Below are 27,061 nucleotides of genomic sequence, written 5' to 3' on the forward strand. Positions count from 1 at the left end.
ACCGTGGTCAAAGGGCTGGAGGAATTATCATAAATTTCACAGATAAGAGTCATTACATATTAAATCATGTGCAAGCGAATATAAAATATAAATCATATTTTACTAGCACTGAGATCAAAGGATAAACATTCGACAAGATGTTCCGAACCCGATTGCGGCTTGACAGCCGCAATGTTTGCGTGTATGCGTGCACTGGCGCTGTGCTGTGCGGTGCAAAGGTGAAATCATCTGGTGCTGCTGTTAGTTGGGGGCGGAAAAACAACAACAAAACCACCCCCTTTTCGGTTGCGGCCGCGTAGGACGCACGTAGTTTTTCGCGGCCCGTCCGGTGCTGGCTAGTTTGCTCACTCGTTAACACGTCTGCACGGTGGTAGTTTGGCGTCACAGAAGTGTGTTGATGTTGCTACGAGTCGTCCACTTCCTGCAAGGTATTTAGCTTTTGTCATTTGTGATTCAAGTGCCAGTATTAGACCGTGCAAGCAACAGACGCGACTTGGTCGCGGTCCATCTCGCGTGTAGGTAGTAATAAGCTTATTCGTGTATATGCACATTTTGTAGACATTCGGTGCAATGGTGCATTTTTAATAGATTTATTGTTCTTTAATGCAGTATGGCTTTGCGACAGAAAAGAAATAGTTATCCTGTTTCGGACGAGTTAAAAAGAGTTTCTGGCTTAGAACTGAAATTAACCGCGTGTGGAAGTGAAAATTTTAAAGATTTATCGTGCAATCGAATGTAATTGTTACGAAATGTGTTCGTTGTTTAAGATAGCATAAAATCGATAATTCTTCAGCTAAACTTTCACCGTCTACAGTGACGGAGAGTTGGGAACCCGTGCCTTGTGGGTGGACGTTCATGTGTTGTTCCTCATTTCGTTAGCTTACGCTAAGAAAATATGCCACTGAAAAGCTGCCCAATAGTGGTGAACGTAATTTCAAGGACATCCAACAATTGCCACGATAGTTTCCTGTTCCACCAAAGTGCATCAGCTGAGGCGGTAGTTGTTACGGGGTTGACCGGGAGAAGCAGCAAAAGTGTTAACACGTGCACCAGGTACTATAGCACTTGGAGAACGAAAAGCACAAACCTAAACGAGCGTAAAACGGTAAGCGTGAACGTAATAACTATTATAATAGCTACGAATGGCAAAGCCATTTTCCGTACCTGGAAGCAATATTGGCAATTTTCCGATACATATGGCATTGTAGATTCTATTTCACGTACGTTTTCATTATTGCATCATTACTCTTGTTGAGTTCGATGTGAACTATTGAACTTAAGTAGGTTTAAAATCTCTACTTAAAATATCAAGTTTTCTGATGAATAAAATTATATTTATCAATTTCGTAAGATTTTTGATCACCACTATCATACAGCATTGATCGCTTTAAATTTAACTCGAAATGATATTTCTCTTATATATCGGTACCCATTCCAGGGCCGGTATCGTTAGAACGTGAAACTATTTTCAATGCCATTGTCAGCCACAGCACGTTTCCGGAGAGATACTGCTGCACTGTAGGGTAATTCTAGTCATCTAAAGTGATACACCACCAAGAGTGCTCTTCTGACCGCTGAACTTCCCTAGCGTTACAAATCAGATTTTTTTTTCAAGCATTCCTAGTCGATAAATGGTAGTGACATCATCATATACTACATCCGTAACTGTTCTTTCGTCAGCAGCCTTTCCGTAATGGCTTTGCCTGCATTGTCAAATGATAGCATTCCTATGTGACCAATAACAAGCGGAAGTTCACGTATGGTAGTGATAGTGAAAATACTTGTGGCGCTGCTAGTCCTTTTGCAGGCTGGAAATATCGTAGAGAAGTAGATTAGTTTGAGTTTCATGTATGAGCAAATTTAGCGAAATATAATCAATAGCATTTATTACCGGGATGATGTTTGGAATAGACATTTGAAAAAATAATTTATTTTCTAGTAAATAAAATACGACTTTCAGTTGTTTCAATATTGCGAAATTACAAAAAGAAACAAAAAAGAACGGAAAATGTCAAACGAAAACCTAGAACACATATAAAGAAATCGCTAAATAAAATAAAAAAATCACAGGAGGGTTGTGTGCAAAGCCACGACCGCAAGGTTGAAGTAGAATACTTTTACAAGAATGATAACCCGGTGTGAGTCATTTTTCCTAGCAAATAAATGTTGACCGCTCATTGGCAGAATTGAAAATTTTGTGCAAATGTAGTTGAAGTACTACTAAATTTCAGTTTGCACATATAAATACGACCTCACTGAACAGGAAAAGAACAAACTCTTTGCGGCGCAAACAAGTTTCAACAGTCAGAGTATATGTACATGTGAATTCAAATTAAGATAATTAACTTTTGGTTAAAGCTCAGAACGAGAAAACATTAAATCTTCAATTCATTTGTTTGGTTGTCCTAAAAAAGACAGTTTGTTTAAATTCAACAGAATTTAAAATATGATATGGATATGACGCTGATTGCATCTCTGTGTTACGCCGGTAGCGGGAGTTATGGTGAACTTGCGTATGACGAAAGCATCGTATTACCTGTTTTATTGAATGGGAGAAAGAGGAATGTTGTAAAATTTTTAAACATTTAACTCAAACATTATTACCAAATCGTAGTCAGGCACTCTGACAACAAAGTTGAAGGCTGTTTTCACACTGAAAATCAGATAGCCAGCAGAAGTTTCGATTGCCAAAATCCAGAATGCCGGACAGCCGTGAAGAGAGCTGTTTATTTACCTACGGCAAGTTTCTCGCCCGTTCGCGTTCACCATGGCAGAAGCCTAACTGTCTTTGTGAATGCGTTCTAACAGGGCAGTTTGTTATTCAAAGTCGGTTATGCTGATCGCAACCTTTGAGCTGCCCTTACAGTGGGGGGGTTTACTAAATAAAGCAAGAATTAGGCAACTACAACAGAATTTTGTTGTATCCCGCACAGAATGTCTGCTTGTGTTGATGCCAGAAAATTATTAACTTATTATTAATTACTCGTTTATTTGCTTTGAAAAAGGCATTTTGCGGTTCAAAATGGGCTGCTGATCGCAACCTTTGAGCTGCCCTAACAGTACACATACACGGACAACATGCACATACACGGACAACATGCACTGTGGAAGCTATTTCACATTCAGTAAATTAGACGGGTGCGACAGACTTAAATTGCTAGGATCCAACACAGAATGCTTGCTTGCGTTGTCAAAAATTATTAACTTTCAATGACTTGTTTATTTGCCTTGAAAAAGGCATTTTGATTTTCAAAATTGGATTTCCTGATGGCAATCTTCATGCTGCCCCAACACGAGGGGAATAATGGCAGTCTGGTGACACACGCTGAGAAGAACCGCGCTGCTCCTGAGACGTGGTGACCAACCAGAGGGCTAGTGCTGCTGCTGCGGGAGGACGACTGCTGTTGTCGCTGTCTAGAACTATTATGAGCGGCTTCGGCTGAAACAGGCTCTTATATAGGCTAAATAGCATGTTTTCAACTGCAAGGTATATGATTCTGTCGATCGTGCTTGGGAAGCAATCATATAACGACCAATCAGAGGTCGAATTTTTCGTTTTGACAAGGCTTGACTATTTTCAATAGTACAATAGTGTGAATTATAAAATTACAATTATCTTCTTTTGGGAAGAATCTCAGAAGATTTTCCAATCTATTGCTGCAAGAACGAAGGAAATCCATCAAATACTAACCGATTTATTAGCATTTGAAATTGGACATATTTTTCACTTTTTTCGGTTTTAGATTTTCATTTCACATCCCTATGTAGCCGAACTTCCTGAGAGAAGTATTCTAGTTCAAAATTTACAGAACAAGCCTATAAAAACTTAACAGAAGAAATGAAAGAAAAAAAAACTGACAAAATCAGTAAACACTCAAGTTGAATAGTTGAAGATAAACACAATCACAAAAGAGGAAGATAAAATACGAAACCTTTTGTAAACATGTATGAAATGCAGCAATGTAAAAGACAGTAATACAAAAATAACGAACGATAGTAAAAACAATTAAAGCATAACCCAACATACAAAAAAAAAGAAAGAAAAAGCTTCATAGGCCGGAGGCACGATTGTATGGAGAAAATGGTTCGATTATCCGGAGTTATCCACTGTGTAATTCTCAGGACTTGAGAAAAAGAGAGACTACCCGACTACCAGAGGAATGGATGGAAGGAGTTGTATTCCCCATCTATAATAAGGGCGATCGGCTACGATGCAGCAACTACTGTGGCATAACGTTGATCAATACCACCTGCAAAGTCCTCTCCCAAATTCTGCTCCGCCGTTTTTCTCGGCTAGCGAAGGGAATCGTAGGGAAGTACTAAGTAGGCTTCACACAAACACGCGCTACTACGAATCAAATCTTTACTCTCCTGCAGATCCCTCCAGATATGCCGGGGGTACAAAGTGCCCACACATCACGTTTTCGTGGATTTCAAGGCAGCGTATGATACAGTTGGCCGAGACCAGCTGTGGCAAATAATGCACGACTAGGGTTTTCCGGAACAACTGACAAGGATTGAGACAAGGAGGTGGACTATCCTGCACGTTGTTCAACATTGCCTTTTGAGGGAGTAATCCAACGAGTGGGCATCGAAACGTGAAGCACGATTTTCGGTGAAGGTAGTCAACTCATAGGCTTCACAAACGACTTCGATATTCCTCCGGGAATCTTTGGGACGCAGGAGGCAATCTGCACCAGATTAAAAGTGGAGGCTAGAAATTAATGCGTCGAAAACCAACACTCGCCTCTCACGGACGGTGATCATGGACTCATAGCATCTATTTTGGGCTCAAAATGAAAGATTGGAAAAGGTAAAACTATGTTTTGTCATCAAACATAGCAAACTAATTATTTAATACATCGAAATTAGCTTACAATTTTTTGATAAATATTTTTAAATTATTTGGCGAGTCCGGTAATCGATCCCCTTATTGTGTGGCATCACTGGAACGAAAAGCCTTGCCATTATCAGCTGCGATTTCCCAGCACAGCAGCTGCAGTGCTCGAAAAACTATGAGAGAAACCAGCTAACATTCGTATGAGAATGGGAGAGTGAGAGAAAAAGGAATGAGAATACGGCATACTACTCTCGGTGTATACTATATAAATAAGAGTACCGCCACGTGCTCGCTCACCAGACCAGTCAGTCACCGCGATAGCAACTTGATCGATGTGACAATTTGTTGAATTTGTAATATTCAAAAAAAAAAACGATCTCTTATCAGTGCCGATCGATTAGTGTTTCCGTATAAGGTGCGTGTGAGTGTAACCGTCTCAGCGTAAGACAGTGAATAAAAATTCGATTATGTGTATCTCTGACGTTCGTCGTCTTATCGCATCGATTGGCAACTAAATAATGCAACGTGTACTGTTTTCTGCACGTACATGATAAACAGTTCAGCAAACGAATGTTTACTACAGTTTGTACCGGTTCAGAGATATCCACGTTTAATGTGCCCGGTTAACAGTGATGCAAGTTTTCCTGAGATTTTGGAAATCCCCACAAACTAGACAGAGTGGCGCATTGGACGAAGAATGCAACACTCACTAGTTTTTGAGTCAACGAACCAGCAGAGGTCGAGTTTTTGCGAGTGCAAGTAGACGACTGCCACTATCTGGTCCAGCATTCAGTGGAAGGTAAGGACCATGAATCGACGCCGGTTTTCCTTGGCAGCAATTGTTGTTAGGTTCAACTTGCTTACTGGAGTATTGTTGCTCGGATGCTGTTATGCTTCACACAGGCGGTGAAATGCAGTTAAGTAGTCCAACTGATTTTCGATCACTCTTCATTTGTTTGCGTATTCTCAAACACCCGTTGTTTCATATGCGAAATGTTTCGTTTAATCATTCCTCATGTCTAATCTAATCTGGAGTAATGAATACTCATAGACGTTTGTCTAACTGAAGAATTATTTTTTTAGTAAAATTGAAATTTCCCAACGGCGTTTAATGAATGGAACACGCGACCACAAGGGCGACAAAATGTTCGCCCTGTTGCGTTCCGGCATTTCTTCGCACAGTTAAGCTTATTCTGACTAAGCACATTTCGATTGCCAGTGTGAAATGTTGCGCCAACCAGTCGCCGAACAAAACTGGAAACAAATAACGGCCAGTAAAAATTAGCGAGCAACTGATTTGCGATTCCAATTGGTTTGACACTTTCGTCACTTTGTTGTGCCGGCTACTGTTGCGAACACATGCACGAAATTGCCATCGCGTACTTTTCAGAACGCGATAAATTTAATGACTAATGGGGGACAGGAGGTTAAGCGAAGCAAAATAATCTTTTCAAGCAAGCTAACGTCAGACAGTTTTGTTCATGAAAATCAGTAAAATAATATTTGAAAAAAAACGATCATTTACAATCAATAGTTTAATTCTGTTCCCTACCACTAGAACTGGTTTTCGGAATGTTATTGTTTGAGGAGGTCTCGGTTTTCCAGATACTTTTGGCAATCAAATAGACGGTATCTAGTGAACACGTTTAGCTGTGACGGTGTTGTTTCTAGTAGAAATTTTACTTCTGTAGTGCTATTTCTAGTTTAAAGTTTTTAGTGAATTACCTAGATTTCAAGCAGAAGCAACTCGTGGCTTTTGAGGCAGGATCAACTACGATTTCTGGGAGTTTGAGAAGTTATAAACAGTTAGGGGAAGTAATTACAATTATGTTCGCGTAATCACGCACGTAATTTTCTTTGTTACTATTTAAAAGTGAAACTAGATACTTCCAATAAATACAGAAACCCGTTTAAATGTGCTGAACTGTTACAACTTTTTAATTAAAACTAAATTTTGAATTTTTACGTGAGTTTTAGTTACATTTTTGACGAATTTTGAAGAATGTGTTTATTTCTCCAAGTTAAGAGTGGCGTATATCACCGTTCAATCAAATCATTGGCTTTGAACTATATTCACCGTTAGTGAATGTAAGTGACAATTAGTATTACTAGTTAATGCAATGAATGCTAGTTAATGCAACTGTCAGTGCAGACTTCAGCGAACGAGTAAATTACTTTGCACATTGCTGATGCACAGTAGAAAAATCTTGACTGTGCCGCAAATAATTGCTATCGCAACGCATTTCAAGGTGCGATTCTATCAATAGAGTCCTGGTTTCACTACCTGCTCTGCCTATCTACCTCTTCATCCTGCGATAAAACTGCAATATCAGATTTCATCATACTATCAAACGAAACCGAAAAATTCCATCTCATGTGAAACCGAACTTCTCAATTAGTCACTCAATAACCGAGTGTCGTTACAGTTTTTTTTTACAAATTGCATCAGTATACACCAGGGGCGACTCGTGACTTTCAAACTTGACTGTTCAATTGTAAGTTCTGGAAATCACAGTTTGGGGAAATAGTCACAATGATGTCCGCGAAAAAGCGCAAGTTATTTTTTTTGTTACTATTTAAAAAAATCACTACAAAATAATAAAACATGAATACACGTTTGGATTTAAAATTAATTTTTTGTCTGGCGCTCTCATGTGCAATGCACAGGTTGCACCTATGGACGAGTCGCCCCTGGTATACACGTAATTATTCAATGCTTTACAGTAAGTGCCAATTCACGCTCATGCTGTGTTATCAGTTTTGCAACTTGACAGTCGACCATGACCATGACCATAACCAAGCGCTAAGAGCAGCTAGAAGATAACTGTTCATTTTCGTTATGTCATTGCAAATTGTGAAATGTTTCAAAGCTTCGAACATGCAGATTTTATTCAAGTCAACGCCATCAAAAATTACAAAGATATCCAAGTAAGAAATTTAACAAAACAAAACTGAATATCATAACAATAACAAACTTGAATAAAGATCCAAAAGCATGGGTTTATTCTCAGGCTTCACATTAACCCTTCCTTCACTTTAAATTCTACAAAATTTCAGGACAAAAATAAATCTCTCTCACAATAAAACTGTTCAGAGGTTCTTTTAGTTGTCCAGGGAATTGTAATTGGCGAGAATATTGGCCGTAGGCTGCCAGGCTTGGGATAGTAAGCGTTGAAAAGAATGGCATAAAGGGTGTCCACCATAGGCGTAGCCAAACGGGGGCAGAGGGGGGCAATGTCCCCCCCCCCCCTAATTGTTGACATTGGTGCAGAACTTTATTTTCAATAACTCTAATAACGTTTGCGCTAAAAAAATAGACGAAAATTGCCAATTTTCCATGGGTTACACGCACTGACGAAAACGAACATCGTGCGGCAGTTCGTAGACACCGGATACGCCCGTTCCGGCATCTACAACATCTTGGCACTATTGGACACCAATCAGAGCATTGAAAGCCAGCCCGATTCCGGACGGCAGACGACCCTGAACGACAAGAAGCTCCAAAGGACACTGAAGAGGAAGACCGAGGGAAAAGTGGCTACATCGCTGCGTGCGCTTGGCCTGGAGGTCTGTGCGACCGATCAAACAGTGCTTGGCGAACATGGACATACATGTCAGGCGAACATGGACGGCCAATACCCGTTCACTAGTCTCGGAGCTGCAGGCAATGAAGCATCGGCAGCGCCTGAATAAGATGGTCAAATCGATTTTCCCGGCAATTCACGACGTGGCGGTGGTGATGGACGACGAGACCTGTCTCACCCTGGATGGCAACGACTGGTAGGGCACTTTGTATTTTACTTCCACCACGAAAGAAGTAGGCACTAAGGTGAAATTTCTTTCACTCACCAAGTTCCCCAAGAGGGTGCTGCTGTGGCTGACAATCAGCGAGAAGGGGATGTCAAAGCTGCTCTTCTTTCGCTCCGGACTGGCCGTGAACGGGGGAATTTATAGTACAAAGTACCTGCTGGAAGTTGCGTCGTTTATCAAAAAATACTATAAGGTCGAATACACGGTGTTTTGGCCGGATCTGGAGTCGGCTCACTATTCGAGGCGATCGTTTGAGGAGATGGAACGGCGAAATGTCGATGTGGTACCCAAGTTGGCGAACCCGCCCAACGTTCCCAAATTGCGTCTCATCGAGGATTTCTGGCAAGCCAGAAGCGTAAGATTTCCTTCAACAATTTTGTCGCGAAATTTCAGGAGGAATTGATAAATAAAACGAAAAAAGAATTAAAAAACATGCCTACACGCCAAAAATCACAACCGCGTAGTTGGAGCCTTCAACCGAAACCCGAGCGCCTCCGTTCGGGATGTGGCTAAGAAGCTGCACCTAAGCCGAAGTTTTGTCCAGAAGGCCAAAACTAAGGCTTGGCTTCGAACGGCCCCTAGTCGCGACGAGAAGCAGAACAAGTCCGCCAAAACCCGTGCCAGGAAGTTGTACCTCAACATGCTGACGAAAGTTGAATGCTGGATCATGGACGACGAAACATATGTGAAGGCCGACTTCAAACAGATCCTCGGCAACCTGTTTTTCACGGCCAAGGATAAGTTCAGCGTTCCGGAGCATGTCCGCACTCAGAAGATGTCCAAATTTGCGAAGCCGCCACTTCCTTAGGTCGTTAGAGTGAGGAAGAAGATTGTAAGGAAAAAGGTGTAACAGTCGTTGTTGTTGGTGACCGAGTTTACTTCTGCATCTCTACGAATGCGACGGAGAGGAAAGGTTGTATCACCGTGGTAAGTGAAGGAATCAAACGATGTTGCGCGCGACGTTAACTCGTTACAAAGACGAGCGATCAGTATATTTCTTCTCTACCGGCGCGAATCTTTGCGAGCGACGCATGCAAAATCCAAACATCACTCTAAGCCTTCTGAACTTCTAAGCTTGTTTGTCTATAACCAATCCTGAGTACCCTTGGGAAAGGAAACGCACTTATACACTGTTATACACTGGGTAATCGGAATACTATGCGATCGAATGAAACGTTCTCCGATTTGCGACACGCTTATATCAAAGCAACAGGGGAGCAATTTCCGGGTTAATGGTCAGACTGAGATCGAGTTTATTTCTAAATTTCTACGACTGCGGAAGAGAAAGGTTTGTGTTGTTTGTGTTATCTCCGTGGTAATTGACGAACTCGAACGATTCGAAGCTTGTTTACTACAAATATTGTTGTTGGTACACCCCCCGTGCGATATTGTTGTTGGTACACCTCGTGAAGTGATAACGTTTCGAAAACCTATAGATGAGCAAACGTTGCCCAGGCCGAAGACGCATTTACATCGGACCATTATGTACGACTGCTCTTTTCCCTCCTATCGAAGCAAACGCGCACGAATACTTTTACATAATCATAAAAGCGCGAGCGAAATTCACACTACGAAAGTAAATTAGAACGAGCTCGACGAGTCCGCTTATATGATGAAGAACTATGTCTCCTGTTCAATTTGAAAATGGCAAAGAACTATGCATTTAAAGCCTACAAGTGTGCATATGGAACAAAAGAGAATTGTAGTTAAAATTTCTAAAAATCAAAATAAACCAATTAACGTTATCTGATGTGATTTTTAAGGCCTACTATGTTCTGGACATTTTTTCATATTTCAGAAATACTAAAATTTTCAAACTATAATTTCTTGCAAAGCTGCAAAAACAACAATCTACACTCGAAAATGGAGGTTAACACTAGCTTTTCTAGGTGGCTTCACCAGTTTCTCGCAGTCTTATGGAGACTAAGACGTTGGTGACTTTTTTTTTGTTTTTTTTTGCGTTTTTTATGTGTCTGTGTTTTTTTTAAATGTACTGAATCGAAAGAATCATTGATTTATCATTAAAAATTACGAAAATCATTTATGTTCATGGCACCGTACATTATTTGGAAAACATGAAAATAGAAAAAAAAATATTTTTTCCGAAACCAATTGAGTGCCAAGGTTTTTTTTAACAAAATTAACAGCAGGCTTCATTTTTTTTTCAATACTTGCATTCTTAAAAGAAAATGTCAGCTCAGAGATGTAGATTATTATTTTTTATTTTTGTCCATCCGGAGACACCTCCGTATGTTTGTTTGTTTATTTCTAAGTGTATCATCTAACATAAAATCTTTATGAAATGAAGGATAACCATTTAAAGGCAATAGACTTAGCTATTCTATGTTTGAAACTATGACTAGGCTCGCCAAATTCAAAATGACGCTCGACACTCGTGAATTTTCTCCCACAAAAAGTAACAGGTTCATAATAACCAAAGTTCGTACGATGGAATTGGTTCATCAGCAACGAACAGGGCCTCAGCGTACGTTGAGATGCACGAAAATTCAACAAGGTCAGCAACTTCGGGGAATCCACTTCAGCATTCCAAACTTGGCAATGCTACAGCCTGCTGAAATTTGCAGCGGCGTTCTAGACTGTCAAGCCTAAGCAGGCGGCAACGATCCGGGTAGGGTGCCAAATTGGTAGGATCACGCGAAGGTAAGTCTTTTAGGGTCAACCGAATGAAACATCTCTGTATACGCTCGAGGCACAGGTTGCATGAAAGCTGGTGCGGAATCCAAACCACACTTATGTTTGTTAGTAGAGGGCGTACAAGTGAGCAGTATGGAGCTTTTAGACCAGCTTACCCCTTGGCGATACTTTCCAAATCAATTGTACCCTCTGGCTTGAAACTAAACACCCTCAACGCGTCCAATAAACATCAATTGTGTCTGAATACGTGTTATCGGATTGGCACTTTTGACAAGACATTTCTGTAGTTGTTATTGTCAAGCTCGTATTCGATAGTTTATGCACATTACACACACACATTCACCATTAATGTTTCTGAGAGTCGTTCGGGGGCGCCACATTTCTTGAAGTTCGCAAGGTATATGAGAAGATTTTACACTTGTGTATCTTGTTAACTCGTCTTTGCTTGATATGTTTTCGCAGAGTAAGAGAGAGTAGTGGTAGTCTGGTTCAGGTTTCAAATTGACTATGGTTTGTATGATCGCTGCAGTAATTTTTTAAGAGCAAGTTTGAACAACAAATGAAGTATTACAAAGAAAAGTTGCTCTGTCCGCCATTTCTGATTTTATTTCGCATACCCCTAGGGGTAGCGTACTCCAGGTTAGGATCCGCTGTTTTAGACAACAGGGATCCTTTAAGTCACGTTAAATTTTTGCGATGAATCCCAATTGGCGACTTGCTTTCGAAAAAAAATGCAGCACAGTGTCTATCGAAGGGCTGCTTTCGGTCAAGAATAACTCCAAGGGCGTTGACGCGGTCCTAGGTTACTACCCTGTGGTACACCAGAATTGTTCAAAAACGCAAACGAGTGATCCCAGATCCAAGTTTAAAAAACCGCAAAAACCTATTACACAGGAATGATTCAAGCCACTTAACGAACCGTGATGAAGCACCTAGACGAGAAAATTTGTTCAGCAATATTCGATAATCAATTCAGTCGAAGGCAGCTTTGAGGCCCGTGTAAATAACGATAACCTGTGCGTTTCGTTCGAGTTCGAGTACTTTCGAAATCCATCAGAGTTGTTGTTACAGATCGTCCAGAAACAAAACCATGCAGGTCCAAAGAAATGTAGTTGCTTGTGCAATTCAATACAATAGAGCTTACAATGATCCCAAATCGTTTAGACGCGATAGACAGTTTAGTTATTCCCAATAGTTTTTGACATTTCGTCGATCACCACTTTTAAAAACCGGAAACTTATGAACACATAGGAGTGCTTCCATACCTCAGGAAACTTCCTTGAGTCAAAGATTGGTTGAAAATAGTGCAAAGTGGAGCAGCCAGAATATCAATACAACGGCACAAAAGAACAGTCGGCCAACAGTGTATGAACATCTAAGTTTCTTAGCAGCATTAGTAATCATATCATGCGTGACCTCCAAAATGACAAGATCAACAAGATCGGCTGGCACATTAGCTGCAGCACGCAGATCATCATCATTTAGAACACAATCCGTGGCAAATACGAAAATCCGTGGCAAAAACTTCGCAATCTTCGAAGGCTCTCCGTATGAACAATCATCAGCATAAATCAAAGTTATAGCATTAGGTAATTTGTCTGGCAGTTTGTTCGAATAACAGCGGTCCTAAGTGGCTTCTTCGAGGTACACTGGAATTGACAATGAACAAGGCAGGGACGCAAACCAGCATGTAAAAATAAAGGAATTATTTTTGCATACTGGATACTTCCTACCAAGTATGTTTGCAACCAGCTGTAGAGCGGGCCGCCAATTCTGAAGCAACTCATCGATTGAAGAATGCTGTCCGTTTTAACCACGTCAAATGCCTTGCTCATATCTGTGTAGATACAGTCGACTTAAAATCCTCTGAATATATAATCGGTTGGCAGTGAAGTAAATTCGCAAAGATTTGTGGTTACGGATTTTTTTTTAATTTCAAAATCCGTGTTGTACCGAAGTAAGTCATGCACTAGGCGTCCGAAGAGTTTATCGACATTATAATATAAAATCTGAAAGAAAAGCTCAGATAAATTAAAATAAACGAGAACAAATCAGTCACATCAGTGCAACAGGCAAAAATATATTTAGAAAAGGATTCGAAAAGTGCTTGTTAAAATCTCGGATTCTCTAGCCGAAAAAAGTAAGTCCCGAAAACTTTGGATTCATCAAGCGAGCATATTGAAAATGAAGATTATCCCAGAAGGCATGAACACAATCAAAATCAATCAATAGTATTTAGTTCATTTTTATGGCTGTGTTAAATTGCTTATCTCAATGTCGGATAATAGTACACAAATGGTGCACAAAATCTAGATTATCATTTAGGACAGTTAGTGAAAATTGAAGGTGTAAGTGAGGGAATCAGAAAAACTTTCGATCCTCTTTTCTATAAACGAAAGCTTTCAAGTAAAATAGGAGTTTTTTTTTTATTTTCTGTCAATGGAATCAACATCGTTCAACTTTCGCGTCCATAATTTGAAAGGGTTGTTCACTTTTTTATGGTGATATGTGAAAAAATTACCACATCAAAACGATCTCAAAACTAAAAAACGCAACGTGACAGAGGCAACGAATGCGGTAACCAAATCAGGAACAAAACTCTACTATGAACTATAAAAATCAGTTAATGGTTTTGTAACATTTTTTAATTTTTCGTTGATGAGCTTGGCAAGAACGAAATTAAATTACATTAATAATCACAGTACCAAACTTTATCGTTTTATTGAAAATTCAACAGTACACCAATAGGAAACATTAAGGGGCCAATACTGGAACATTTGACCCAATTTAGTTTTTTTGAAAACACTTCCCAACGAAATCATAGAGGGGAGGGAACGGCTTAAGCAGTAGCGCCTATTTTAATCAGTCGAAGAAAACAGGCCTCAAACTCCTGCATTTCGATCAATATCGACAATTTCAATGATGGAAACGTAAACTTTGGTTGTCTAGCTGTCTTACGAATATAAGAAGTACCGTTAATCACACAGAAATCGGTGAAAAACGCCTGCAAAACAGATGGAATCTGCTGTTTTGGGTTCGGGGTGATAGGAATAGTGTCCCTCAATTGGTAACTTTGATTGATGATTCTTAAAGTTTGCTAACTTAGTTTAACAATCTGAAAACAAGTTCTGACAGAGAAAACGATAGAGAACAGATTGATATACTACTGTTTGAGTTTTACCCAACACATTTCGAGTATTTCGTCTGAATACACAGGCGGTTCCTAAAGCTGCTTAGAATATGCTCCCTACCCTAGTATAGCGAATTAACACACTGATGACTCTGGATCATAAAACATTTCTTTTCTGATAAAATGAAGCGCAATTTCGATGTAATGATTTGCAAAACAAAAATGCCAGCAAACATTCCGCTGTTCGCTGCTTTGCAATTGCGCGTCATCGCCTGCTGCGTGATTATGCAAACGAGTGCAGTCTAGTTCCAGAACTCGGGGAAAAATTTCAATGTCAGCACAGCACTCTGCGTTTATTATGACATTTGATATACTGCTTCTGTTTGATTTTCTCCTCTAACTGCTGTTTGGCTTAACTAGGGGGCTTGTGCGTCCCAGTAAACTGTGGGAAACCGCCACTCCATCGTCTCGACTGTGTGCATTGTTGTCAATCAGATGATATTTCCATAATTGAATCAATTGAGAGTTATTGTTATCAAAATCATCATCCTCCTCCGGTAAAAACAACGGAATGAAAGAGCGATAAAGAAAAAGTCACAGTTAAAACGATCGCATCATTTATATTAATTCATTAGGGTGTTTTGATTACAGCCATTAAACGGAGAATGGCATCTGTTTTGTACGATAAATGCATTCAAGCCCCCACGTGCTGCTAACCCTTTGCTGCACACTGTCTTCAGCCAAATGATATTTATGCGGGACCTTATAGAACACATGTAAGAGAATCAGATGGTTCAGTTGCTAGGCTCAGAGCCAAAGCTTTCGTGTTTATAAAACTTATTGTCACAAGTACCTAGTGTTGTTTGATTTTCGGGTGGCAAATTACTTACCACAACACCGCGAAAAAAAACCACGTTGAACTTGCACGTGTTTTTCACTCAGCACAACCGTCGTTTATGCAATATTGTAAGCAGAAATTCCGAACTTAAGGTGCTAGTTCTCAGCTAGGTGACAGGCAAAGTTGCATGATTTGTTTTTTCACCATTTTTTGCTGAAAGGTAACTGGTTAGATCACTTTAGAATATAGAAATGATTCGAAGATACATATCATAATCGATAATTCAATACTGATGCATTTTTATTCAGAAAAACGAAAAGAGAACGCCACCAGATTCTATCGTTAGAATTTGTGAACAGTGAATAATCCATATTTTAAACTTGTTATCTCAAAACCATTGTACTGAACTCAACTTTTCTTATGTTTCAGAATCAACATCTATTGCCCGTTGCCGATAAAGGAACACCAAACTACTTCCGTTCATCCTCTCGCTCTCTCTTTCTCTCTTTATAAATAAGAAGTTATAAAACAAACAAAAAATCGTCCAAATGACGGTCTTGCAGAAGTAAACATCACACGTCCCGAACCGCAGTAAAGATAATAGTTAGAGTTTGAGGTCATCCGATCGAATCGAAATGGACGAAAAGGAGGTCCATTTTTTGCCACGGCCAAAAGTGCCGAAAGCAAAAATTCCTAAAGCGGGTTGCCTACGGTCGATTAGCGGTAAGTAACAACTAGCTGTTCCTATCTTCCCATAAACATTTTCTCAGTTTATTTCTCATCCAAACAGACCGAATACCCGCCCGCCTGGTGCTATACTTTTTGTCCTGGTCCGGCTTTCTGGTATCGTTTATGATGCGCAACGATATCAACTTCGCTCTGGTAGCAATGGTACGGGATGGTAGTTCGAACTCATCGGCCAGTGATCACTGCGGACTGTCATCATCCTCTCTATCACCATCCTCAGCAAATGGGGTGGATGGTAATTACTCAGCCCTGTTGAATGTTTCTGATTTTGAGATCGCCGAAGACGATACCCTACCGGATGTGACGCGGGAAATTGTCGGTGAGTTCGAGTGGGACTCGACGGTGCAGGCCGTCATCAAAGGTTCGTTTTACTGGTGCTACGTACTGTCGCAAGTGGTTGGTGGGGTAGCCACGCAATACTTCGGAACGAAGAACGTGTTTGGCTGGAGTCAGTTCCTAACGGCAGCCTGCAGTTTATGCATTCCATACGCGTCCGATGTGCACTACGGTGCAGTCGTGTTCTTGCGATCGATACAGGGTTTCGCTAGCGGATTGACATGGCCGGCGATGTACGCGATCGTTGGCTACTGGATACCACCCGTCGAGCGAAGCCGGTTTATGTCTAGCTTTCAAGGTTTCAGCATTGGAATTGGGTTGACTTATCCGCTGTGCGGATTTATCATAGCGTACTTCGGGTGGCGATTGGTTTTCTACACAACCGGAACCATCGGAATGGTTTGGTGCATATTTTGGTACCTTTTGGCCTTCAACACTCCACAGGAGCATCCTCGGATAACACCGGAAGAGTTAGAGTACATAGAATTGAACGTTAGTGAGGATATCAAGAATGGCCAGGGAATGAAGGTACCCTGGAAAAAGATCTTCACCTCGATACCAGTTTGGGCCATTGGATTGACAACTTTCGGCCGGATTTGGGTGCATTACACTTTCATAATGTCCGGACCGGAGTATATGCAAAAAATCCTTTGCTTTGACATCAAAGAAAATGGCCTGTTGAGCGGAACGCCATTCCTTTGCTCCTATCTGTCATCGGTGCTATTTTGTTACATCGCCGACTACTTGATGGACAAGCGCTTGATGACACTGACCAACATACGGAAATTGTTCACCGCCCTTTCGCAGATTGTGCCGGGTGTGTTGGTGCTACTGGTAGGCTATCTAGGCTACAACATCCTAATCGTTTTGGTACTGTGGTTCGTGGCCGTCACATTCATTACGGCTTCGTACGCCGGTGCTATGGCGAACATCGTAGACATTGCTCCAAATCTGGCCGGCCCGGTGCTCGCCTTCGCTCAGACAATACACATGACGGCGTCGTTTTTACAGCCCCTCGTCAGTGGCGTCATGGTGACAGATGCGGTAAGTTGGTATCTCGAAGATGTCGTTCCTAAACCTCTAGAAATCCACCTTCGACGACTACGTGGTTTAGGAACGACTTCTAATCAAACAAAAATGGTTATTTTTTTACTATTTTTTTATTTTATTCGATCCAGCAAAACATCAACCAATGGCTGCACGTCTTCGGCGTCAGCTCGGTGGTCGCCATCAGTAGCTACCTAGTGTTCCAGATATTCGGCACTGCCGAAATCCAGCCGTGGAACTATCCGGTACCTGATCCGGAAATTGTTTCGACCGATGATTCGACGATGATTGCCAAGCGCCCAATGTTGACGGTGGAATCCAGCGGGGCTACTGGTGGGCCCGACTTCGACGACGATGGCGACAATAACGATGACAGTGAATATTAAAACCGTGTGCGCTTCAATGGGGTACTTAATGACAACTCTATGGTCGGGTTGTTTCTAGTAGGAGGGTATACTTAAGAGCTCTATATTGCCGTTAAGCGTAGATTAGTGATTCGTAATCAATTCCATTCGCAAATTCAGAGGTTTACTAAAGTGGAAAATACCAACTGTTAGATGCACGTTTAGACACTTAATAGGTAGATTAATTCAAGTAAGATACAGAAAGAGATGTGCCGTGTATATAGTCATTTATATTTACCACCTTTTTAGCTGTGTAAGAAAACGAAAAGCAACAAGTGAATGAAACAGTTATTAATAGGTTTTAATGGTTATTTAGTTCATTAGTACTCAAGATCTCACCGCTCATAACTAACAGTCAATATATTTCAGCCACAGAATTGTAACAGATTGAGGAGATCCAATTATACCTACTACATTAACTACCATTCGGCCTTTCTTTCTGACAGTTGAAATAACAGTGCTAGAATATCACAGAAAAATCTTACCGGACGTCATTTTGTGAGTAATTTCATTCAGTTCTCGTTTTTTTGATAATTGACATATTTGGCGCCTCACTACGTCAAATGATCTGTCAATTCGCAGAAATTTAATCGACCATTATTGATTTGAATGAACTCTGCACACATGCTTGGCTAAGCAGCCTGAGTATTTCTTACAGATGAAGGAAGACTAATGTCCTAGAAAGGTGTATGTCTTTTGGCATAGGTCTTATACAAAGCAAAGCATCAGGAACTATTGGTTGTACATGAAAACTGTCTGAGAACGAATTGTATGGAACTAATAGTCCTTTACAAAAAATAAGTACATAGCGAAACAAAAATTTTTCATAAAAAAAAAAAATTATTTATAAACACTAAGGTTGATATCAATTTAGAATTCTTTTTATGTCCAAGGTAATTAAAATTAGCCAAGGGGGGTAGCGAAAAATAAATAACTCTGAGAAGAAAAAAAAGGAATATCTTTGTAACTTGCATTCAAATGAATATTGAAAAATAACACTTTATGATTATTTTTAATTATTTGGCTTACCTTTTGACGACACTCTCACTGTCACTGAACTTGTTTGTTGTTAAATTGAGCATACAAGCTGTCGAAAAACCAATAATATTAGCAAAACGGCTTGATCTTTTTTGCCGTAGAATTACGTCTTACGGCAACATATACAGGGGTCCAATTTCAATACAGGAATCCAAAAAAAAAAAAATAAAGAAGACACATACCTCTACCAAGTTTCGGAAATCAGCAATGATGCTGCAGTTACTGTCTCGGCTTTCTATGTCGTCGATATGCAACTTCATCAACAGAATCCTTGGACTAAGGATTAATCGCCTTTTCTAGTATTTTTATGATCTTCTTTTCCTTTTAGTTTCAGTTTTTCTTCTAGCAAAATAGTTTTAATTTAAAAAAATGCATTTTTTACAAATTTCTCAATTTTTCAATCAATTACAACCAAAGAAGGGGGAGGGGGAGTATAGGAACGTGTCGTAATTAGGGGGGGGGGGCAGTTGTGACAGTTTGTGACAAGGGGAAGGGGGGAGTTAATTTTTTCCAAATTTTGCCTGACATCATTAATGGATGGTCCCTAAGAAGAACCGGTTGTAAATTATACTTGTTCTCATGCTGGATGGCAGCAAATAACAGAAATGCAGCACTTACGCTGTTGCGTCTTAAATCAAAACCGTTATAGTTTGACATCACAGCAGAATTTTGACCTTCCTATTCATGTCTACCATCGGCAATATCAAATACGCAACAACCTGCTTCCATTCGACATGGGGACGGGAACATTGTCTCCTCTCAAGCCACAACACGACACGATACATGTAATTTTGTTGCCTTTATGAGAGCTCTATCGGTCCGGCTCGACAGATTTGATTTGATTTTTATCAGAGAGCCTTTAACCTGAGGGGTCATTTAGTGCTTCTGCCGGCTCGACAGAATGTCCACAAGAAATCATTTTTTGTGCACCCGTATTACGAAACTGGGAGAGCGGATATCGCACGCGATCATGCATTCATGATATAATTAATGTTTTTTTTTATTTTTCTTTCAACAGAATCAACTTAAGCACATCGATTAGTGCGCCTTTGACGTATAATTACATCTTACGTAAAACCGAAAACATCGAGAGCGTCACGAAAATTGCCCACTTTCAAATGTTTTAAACTCAGTCAGCTTCCAGCGGATTTCGTTAATTTTTAAAGCAAAAATAATATACGAAAAAAATATACCGCTTCACGCCATTAAATTGATCAACCACAATCGAGTGTATTTCCAAACCTATTACAAAAAAAATTATTGACATAAGGCAGACTGTCGTAATTCTACGTTAACCTTGCGGTCGTGTATTATAGAAAAACCTCTTCAACTATTTTCTTTCCCTTTCAATTTTCACCGTTTTCAAAGGGGCAAGGGGTGACATTAAATGAAAATGAATTTTTCATGCGCCTAAGTTTCAATTTGTAACAAAAAAGAAAGGATTTCTTTTTACTGTTTTAAGAAACTTGAAGTTATGACGCAACTTTTGATGAAAAGTCAAGGATTAAGAAATGAAAAATAATTTTTATAGAAGCTTTAATTTAAAAAAAAATTAATTCCGACATTTTTCAAATTATTTGGATACCAATGGTTTTAAATAATTAAATAAGTGATTTTAAATCGGAAAGCTTGCATTAACTTCGTTAATGCATCCTTTTTCAAGTTGTTTTGAATTTAACTTAAGAAAATTTAAAAATAAGGAGACAAATCTTCCCTTGAAATAATTTATTAAAACTTGACATTATTTGCAATCTTTTGATAAAAAGTTCTGGATTGAAAAATGTAAAACGAAATTTTTACTTTTCAACATTTTTGGAGAAAATTCCAGTGATCAAATATGATTTTAATAGCAATTCTATATCTTAAAGATCTCGGCAAATAACTTTCTAAATGCATCCGTTTGCGATATTTCAATATTAAGTTTGAAAAATTTCAGTTTTTTTATGAAAATATGATTTTTTGTGAGTTATTTGTGGTTCTCCAGTGACCAGTGACCAGATTGAAATATTACTTACCTTACCAGTCAGCTCCAGGCCGAAGTGTCCCTTGCTGTTCGAAGAAGTCGTCTCCATTCAACTCGGTCAATGGCTGCAGCTCGCCAGCCATGTCGTCTGCGGAGCAGTGATGGAAACGAAACGAATATGATGCAACCGTCGTTTATTCATCACTTGTGCACTTCACGAAGTGTACAGGCCGGGACTAAACTTGAATCCCCCAACCCATAATGAAATGATGATATGGTGCATAGGTTTCTGGGAGAAAACAAACACATGACTAGACTACATCAGCTCTGAGAAGCGATTCGATCGTTGCGTTTGTCTCTCCATAGGCCGGTAGTTAGGGGAAGAAAGGATAGCAACAGGAGAATATCATGTCGCCTGAACAGCAGCAGAGGTTGGGTGCGGTGAGAGGGAATGTGTGGGGGAAGGGACTACTTCGGCAGCGGTTGAGTTTAAGCCAGTGTTGGAGGGCATACACTGTCATTTTCTTTCTTTTTTTGACAAAAAATCATATTCATGAGTCAAATATATAACAAGTTCTGATCCCTCTATATAACAAGTTCTGATCCCTCTGTTTAACAGAGACGAATAACTTCATATACCGAGTTGTGCACATTGAGAACCACGTGTTGTGGTGTACACTAATCAATAGAATTATATCGTAAAGAGGAAAGCAAAGAGAGTGCACCAGCACCGATACTTTGTTTTTCGCATACTGACGACGATTTCAACGCATCTTAGGCTTGTTTTATGTGTATTCATTAATCGCTAGAGGTGATTTTTTTCCTTCGCTGCTGCGGAGGCCCCGCAGGTCGTCTTCCACTTGATCGAGCCACCTTGCTCGGTGCGCGCCCCGTCGCCTTGTTCCAGTCGGGTTGTTATCAAGAACCATTTTCACCGGGTTGTCGTCCGACATCCTAACGACATGCCCAGCCCACCGTAGTCTCCCGATTTTCACCGTTTGAACGATTAGTGGTTCTCCCAGCAGATGATGCAACTCGTGGTTCATCCGCCTCCGCCATGATCCATCTTCCATCTGCACTCCACCACAGATGGTACGCAACACCTTTCGTTCGAAAACCCCAAGGGCGCGTTGGTCCTCCATGAGCATAGTCCAGGCACAGACAGACGTCAAAGCAAGTACAACATTGATCAAAATTTTCAAAGTAAATTGCGTTATAAATCACTTGTACACTAGCGCCGCCTGGTGACCTTATCGCTACAATACATTTTTTTTCGTTGGTGTACGAGGCTGGCGGTACTGGTAGCGCTATCTGGTTACGGATTGCTACTACAAAAAACTTCACACAAGTTTGAAACTCAGCTTGGACTTTGATTGTTTGTTGGTATAATCACCGTTACTTCATATGTATCGTATTAATTGATATTTTTCGGTGAACAATTACAAAACATCTATTACTTTGCGTGACGTTTCGGCCTACTGTTGCGTTTCAGCCATCTTCTGCAATGTTATTAAAAAAAAAACAAACATTTTTAAAATACATAAAAAACACATAAAAACATTTTGTCATAATTGTCGTTATTTTCTCTCACAACTCACAATTCGATCGCCGCAGCTTTTCGTCACCTCTTACAGCGCCGCACGATCAGGTATCAGCTTGGACGTCTGTCTGCGGTCCAGGTTTCGTGGCCGTAGAGGACTACCGGTCTGATCAGTGTTTTGTAGATGGTTAACTTCGTGCAGCGGCGGATTTTATTCGAGCGATGCGTTCTCCGGAGTCCAAAGTAGGCACGATTTCCTGCCATAAGGCGTCGACGAATTTCTCTGCTGGTGTCGTTGTCAACAGTCACCAGTGAGCCCAGGTACACGAACTTGTCTACCACCTCGATTTCATCACCGCTAATATGAATTCGTGGCGGGAGGTTAACACCACATACATAAGACATACGTAACACTCAGGAAGAAATCTTTCAAAAAAGTTGGTTCAAAATGAACTACTCGAAAGTACCAACCTCTTTAAAAAAAAAACCTCTGTTTGAGTAGTTTATGGAGGTTGTGTACCTGCGCAGCCCTGCATTTGTCTCGTTCCCACTCGAAAAATGCAGCATTGATTTTGTAAACAACTTTTTGACAGTTTCGTAAGGGATTTTGTTGAGGGCTCGAGTAGAGCCGCCATGAAGAAAATTCATTCCGTTCATTTTCGTCGAGCAGTTCATACTGGTGTTGGTACCGGGTGATGTGGGGCAAAGAGTATCAAAAAAAAATCGCCAGTGTTACGTATGTCTAAGTATGTGTTAACACTGTCTTCTCTGGAACCTCTTCCTCGCATGTACTTGGTCTTCGAAGCGTTTATGGCCAGTCCAATTCGTCTGGCTTCAGCCTTTAGTCTGATGTACGTCTCCGTCATCTTTTCAAGGATTCGTGCTTCAATATCAATGTCATTGGCGAAGCCAAATGACTGAACAGACCCTCTAAAAATCGTGCCACTCGTGTCGATACCAGCCCTACGTATCACACCTTCCAAAGCAATGTTGAATAGCAAGCACGATAATCCATCACCTCGCCGTAACCCTCTTCGAGATTCGAAGGAACTCGAGAGTGTCCCCGAAACTCGAACTACACACATCACCCGATCCATCGTCGACTTGACCAACCGTGTCAGTTTATCCGGAAAGCCGTAATCGTGCATAATCTGCCATAGCTGGTCTCGAACGATTGTGTCGTATGCCGATTTAAAATCGATGAACAAGTGATGCCGTACCGCGAATATTTGATCCGTTGTGGCGCGGGCACCCATAAATCCCGCTTGGTATTACCCCACGAATTCCCTTGCAAACGGTGATAGTCGACGGCACAGAATTTGAAAGAGTACCTTGTAGGCGGCGTTCAGCAACGTGATTGCACGGTAGTTGCAGCAATCCAACTTGTCACCTTTTTTGTAGATGGGGCACACTGTACCCTCCATCCACTCCTCCGGTACTACCTACTCCTCCCAAATCTTGGCAATAACCCAGTGTAGCGCCTTAGCCAGTGATTCACCACCGTGTTTTAACAGCTCGCTGGGGAGTTGGTCAGCTTTAGCGGCTTTATTGTTTTTCAGCCGGCCGATCTCCTCTCTAACCTCCTGCAGGTTGGGATTCTGTCGTTCTGTTGAAATATACGATCGATATAACTCGGCTCATTTTTAAACATCAAATAGAAGGATGAATAATTTAGACGTATTACGGTGGACAGAAACGAAAAATAAAACGGCGCACCCCCCGGCGCGATTGACGTTCAGGCGGGAATGATGTGGTAATATGCTGGTATGTGAAGAACTGTCAGATAGTTGCTTGTGGTTAGGAAACACACATGTCATTGTTTTTTCATTGGTTATGGGTAGTAGCATTATAATTAAAATTAATTAAGTGCCTAGTTTGAGACTATTTATTTGAGCTAATTCACTGGAAACGGCTGAGTTTGCTACTGGAAACCGAAACGCTACCCTCCCATAACATTCTCAAAGAAATACCGTAAACATGCAAGGTCAAGGATCATTCGTTCGCCAGACCCGGTCGAAAACCCGAGCGGCCCAACAAAATCCAGCTTGCAGCAGTCCTCAATCATCCCGTGATAGCCCACCAACGATAGATTCGGAGGATGACGGATTCGAACCATCGAGGGTCGACATCCAGCATGGCGAGCATTTCGATTGTGCGGAATGTACACGGCCCAACAATGCGGAGTTGTATATGGTCCAATGTGGAAAATGCGAGAGTTAGTACCATTTCTCCTGTTTGAAAGTGGACGTTAGTACAGTGCGATCCAGTGACTTTAACTGTGTGAAGTGTGTTCCACCGTCCCGTGCAAGCTCTAAGACTGGAAAGTCCAGCACAGCAAGTTCCCGGAGATCGGTGATAGCGCGAGAGCTTCAACGGTTAGAAGAAAAGCGATGTGTGCGAGAGAAGCTGGAGGAGGAAAAGTTGCAGAAGGAAAAACTATTGGTCGAAAAAGCGATGAATGAAAAACTTGAACGCGAAAAAGAGTACTTAGCTCGGAAACATGAGCTGCTTCGCCAGCAGGATGAAGATGTAAGAAGTACGCGTAGCAGCCGAAGCAGTCGCAGTCAAGCAAGCAGCCGAGGCAAAGTAGAAGCCTGGTTCCACCAACAAGCGATGTCCTGTTCATCCGGAAATAAGGTAAACCAACTGGTCCAGGTTCAAATAAAGGAACCCATGGGGTTTTCGACACCCATCGATATCAGCGATGTCCCTGAAGAGTATCCCGATCGAACGGTAGCTGGCGTTGAGCACGCGGGCGTTTCAAAGCTGCAGTCCAATGAGCGGCAACAGCGCATTGATAATTTACCGGATATACCGCTAGTCAACATTCAACCACTAGTGAGACAGTTAGACATCAGCGGTCACATTCCGAGTTCGTTGAAAGTAGACACATTCCCAAAAATCGTCCCGAGGCTAATTGAAAATTCAACACCGTACCAAGAATGGCAACGCGAGACAAGCGAGATGCGGAAGCATGCTCAGCAGCAGGAAGAAGAACTCCGCCGGCGAGAACAGCGAGAGCAGGAGTTGGCAAACCTGCTGAAGCATTCAGCATTGAAGCGAGAGCAGGACAGACAACTGATGGAGGAGATTTATCAGCAACAGTGTCAACAAGAAGAGAAAGCGTCAAAACTTCGAGAAAAGCGGGATCGGGAATTGGCCAACCTGTTAAAATGTGCGGATGCGCAAACAGGATAGGCTGCGACTGCAGCAAATCGAAGCCGACCTGAAGAAGCACAACGACGTTGAAAAGCAACAGCGAAAGAAGGAAATGGACCTTGTTCAACGTATCAAGCATTTAGAACAGCAGTGTCAGGCCGAACGATCGAAGCGAGACGAAGAGAAGCAGAAATTTCTGGTACAGAAGCAGGATCTTGTCAAAGAGTTGCAACGGCTACGCAAGCAACAATCGGCACAGCATATAGTAGAACGACACGCAGATGGTCAGCATCAGCACAACGTTCCAGAGACGAACCCGCAAAGCGTACCCGTGAGTAACAACCATCAAACGACTCCCGATATATCAAATAGAGTAGAAATACCCCCCAAACACCATATGTATCTCATAGGTCAGGTCTGTCCACTGTTCCCCCCTTGGTAGAATCGTTAGGGCTTTTGAACACCCCCATTAATATAAACCCTGTTCAAGAACCGGTGGCGCAATGTCCTGCGCCCCATCAATTAGCCGCGAGGCAAGTCATTACGAGAGAGCTTCCCGTATTTAATGGCGACCCCATCGAGTGGCCGCTCTTTATCAGCAGCTATAATCATTCCACAGAAGTGTGTGGTTATTCGCCATCAGAAAATTTGCTACGTTTGCAACGGGCACTAAAAGGTGCAGCGAAAGAAGCCGTCAGTAGTTTTCTCCTTCATCCATCTACCGTGTCACATGTGTTGTCTACCCTTCAAACGTTGTACGGTAGGCCAGAGCAGATTGTTCATAACCTGGTGGCCAAAGTACGAGCGACGACTGCACCAAAGGCGGAAAAATTGGAGACGCTTATTCATTTCGGGTTGGCCGTACAGAACTTGTGCGGTCATATGGAGGCTGTAGGAATGACGAATCATCTTTCCAACCCAATTCTCCTGCAAGAGCTGGTGGACAAGTTGCCGGCGAACATCAAATTTAACTGGGCGCTACACCAGGAAAGTCTTCCCGTGGTCGATTTAAAGGCATTCAGTGAATACATGCGAAAAATTACGGCAGCTACCAACGGAGTTACCAACTTTTGCATCGCACCGAGGCCCGAGAGTAACGATAAACTTAAGACCAAGGAAAAGGTGTTCGTGAATGCGCATGCTACGCACGAACGGAAGGAATCACCAACCAACCCACCCGCCTTTGCTATGGGCAAAGGAAAAGAAGAAAGCAAAAGCTGCCCTAAGTGCAGCACTCCTGGTCATACAACTGCGAGTTGTGTAGCTTTCAAGAAACTCTCGATTGACGGCCGGTGGAATTTTGTAAAAGACAACAAACTGTGTCGTCGATGTCTCGTGTCACACACTCGTTGGCTATGCGAAGGTGAAGTCTGCGGAATTAACAACTGTCAGAAGCGACATCACCGTTTACTGCACAGTGAGCCACTGAAGAACTCAAACGGGACCGTCCGTCCCGTCAACGTTGTTTAAGATAATTCCTGTAACGTTGTACGAAAAAAAAACGGCGCAGTGGACACTTATGCGTTTTTGGATGACGGCTCCTCTGTAACACTT

General features: G+C 41.4%; 1 protein-coding gene and 1 long non-coding RNA gene across 5 annotated transcripts; one reads left to right on the forward strand and one right to left on the reverse strand.

The window, feature by feature from the left end:
* The first annotated feature begins 272 nt into the window (after window positions 1-272).
* Window positions 273-18,229, forward strand: LOC129728285 (sialin). Of its 4 annotated transcripts, none has more exons than XM_055686734.1 (4): window positions 273-428; window positions 15,703-15,996; window positions 16,064-17,400; window positions 17,535-18,229. In XM_055686734.1, exons 2-4 carry the CDS (start codon window positions 15,909-15,911, stop codon window positions 17,787-17,789), a joined length of 1,680 nt encoding a protein of 559 aa, XP_055542709.1. In that variant the 5' UTR covers window positions 273-428; window positions 15,703-15,908; the 3' UTR covers window positions 17,790-18,229. The 4 variants fall into 4 exon arrangements, with proteins under 4 accessions (XP_055542709.1, XP_055542696.1, XP_055542705.1 ...); XM_055686721.1 differs by lacking the exon at window positions 273-428 and adding an exon at window positions 962-1,105; XM_055686730.1 differs by lacking the exon at window positions 273-428 and adding an exon at window positions 5,128-5,756.
* On the reverse strand, window positions 954-2,313 carry LOC129728306 (uncharacterized). Its single transcript, XR_008728638.1, has 3 exons — window positions 1,892-2,313; window positions 1,165-1,808; window positions 954-1,087 (listed from the first exon to the last, which is right to left on the reverse strand). It is a non-coding gene; the product is annotated as an uncharacterized LOC129728306 (long non-coding RNA).
* Window positions 18,230-27,061: the final 8,832 nt, after the last annotated feature.

Source organism: Wyeomyia smithii, chromosome 1 (assembly GCF_029784165.1).
Source record: "Wyeomyia smithii strain HCP4-BCI-WySm-NY-G18 chromosome 1, ASM2978416v1, whole genome shotgun sequence".
In the NCBI taxonomy this organism is placed as follows: Eukaryota; Metazoa; Arthropoda; class Insecta; order Diptera; family Culicidae; genus Wyeomyia; species Wyeomyia smithii.

Excerpts from the sequence above, each read along its gene's own strand:
- LOC129728285 (XM_055686734.1), top strand. The coding sequence starts at position 15,909 with ATGGACGAAAAGGAGGTCCATTTTTTGCCACGGCCAAAAGTGCCGAAA. Across the intron at positions 15,997-16,063 it reads TTGCCTACGGTCGATTAGCG|ACCGAATACCCGCCCGCCTG; the intron begins GTAAGTAACAAC and ends TCATCCAAACAG. Across the intron at positions 17,401-17,534 it reads GCGTCATGGTGACAGATGCG|CAAAACATCAACCAATGGCT; the intron begins GTAAGTTGGTAT and ends TATTCGATCCAG.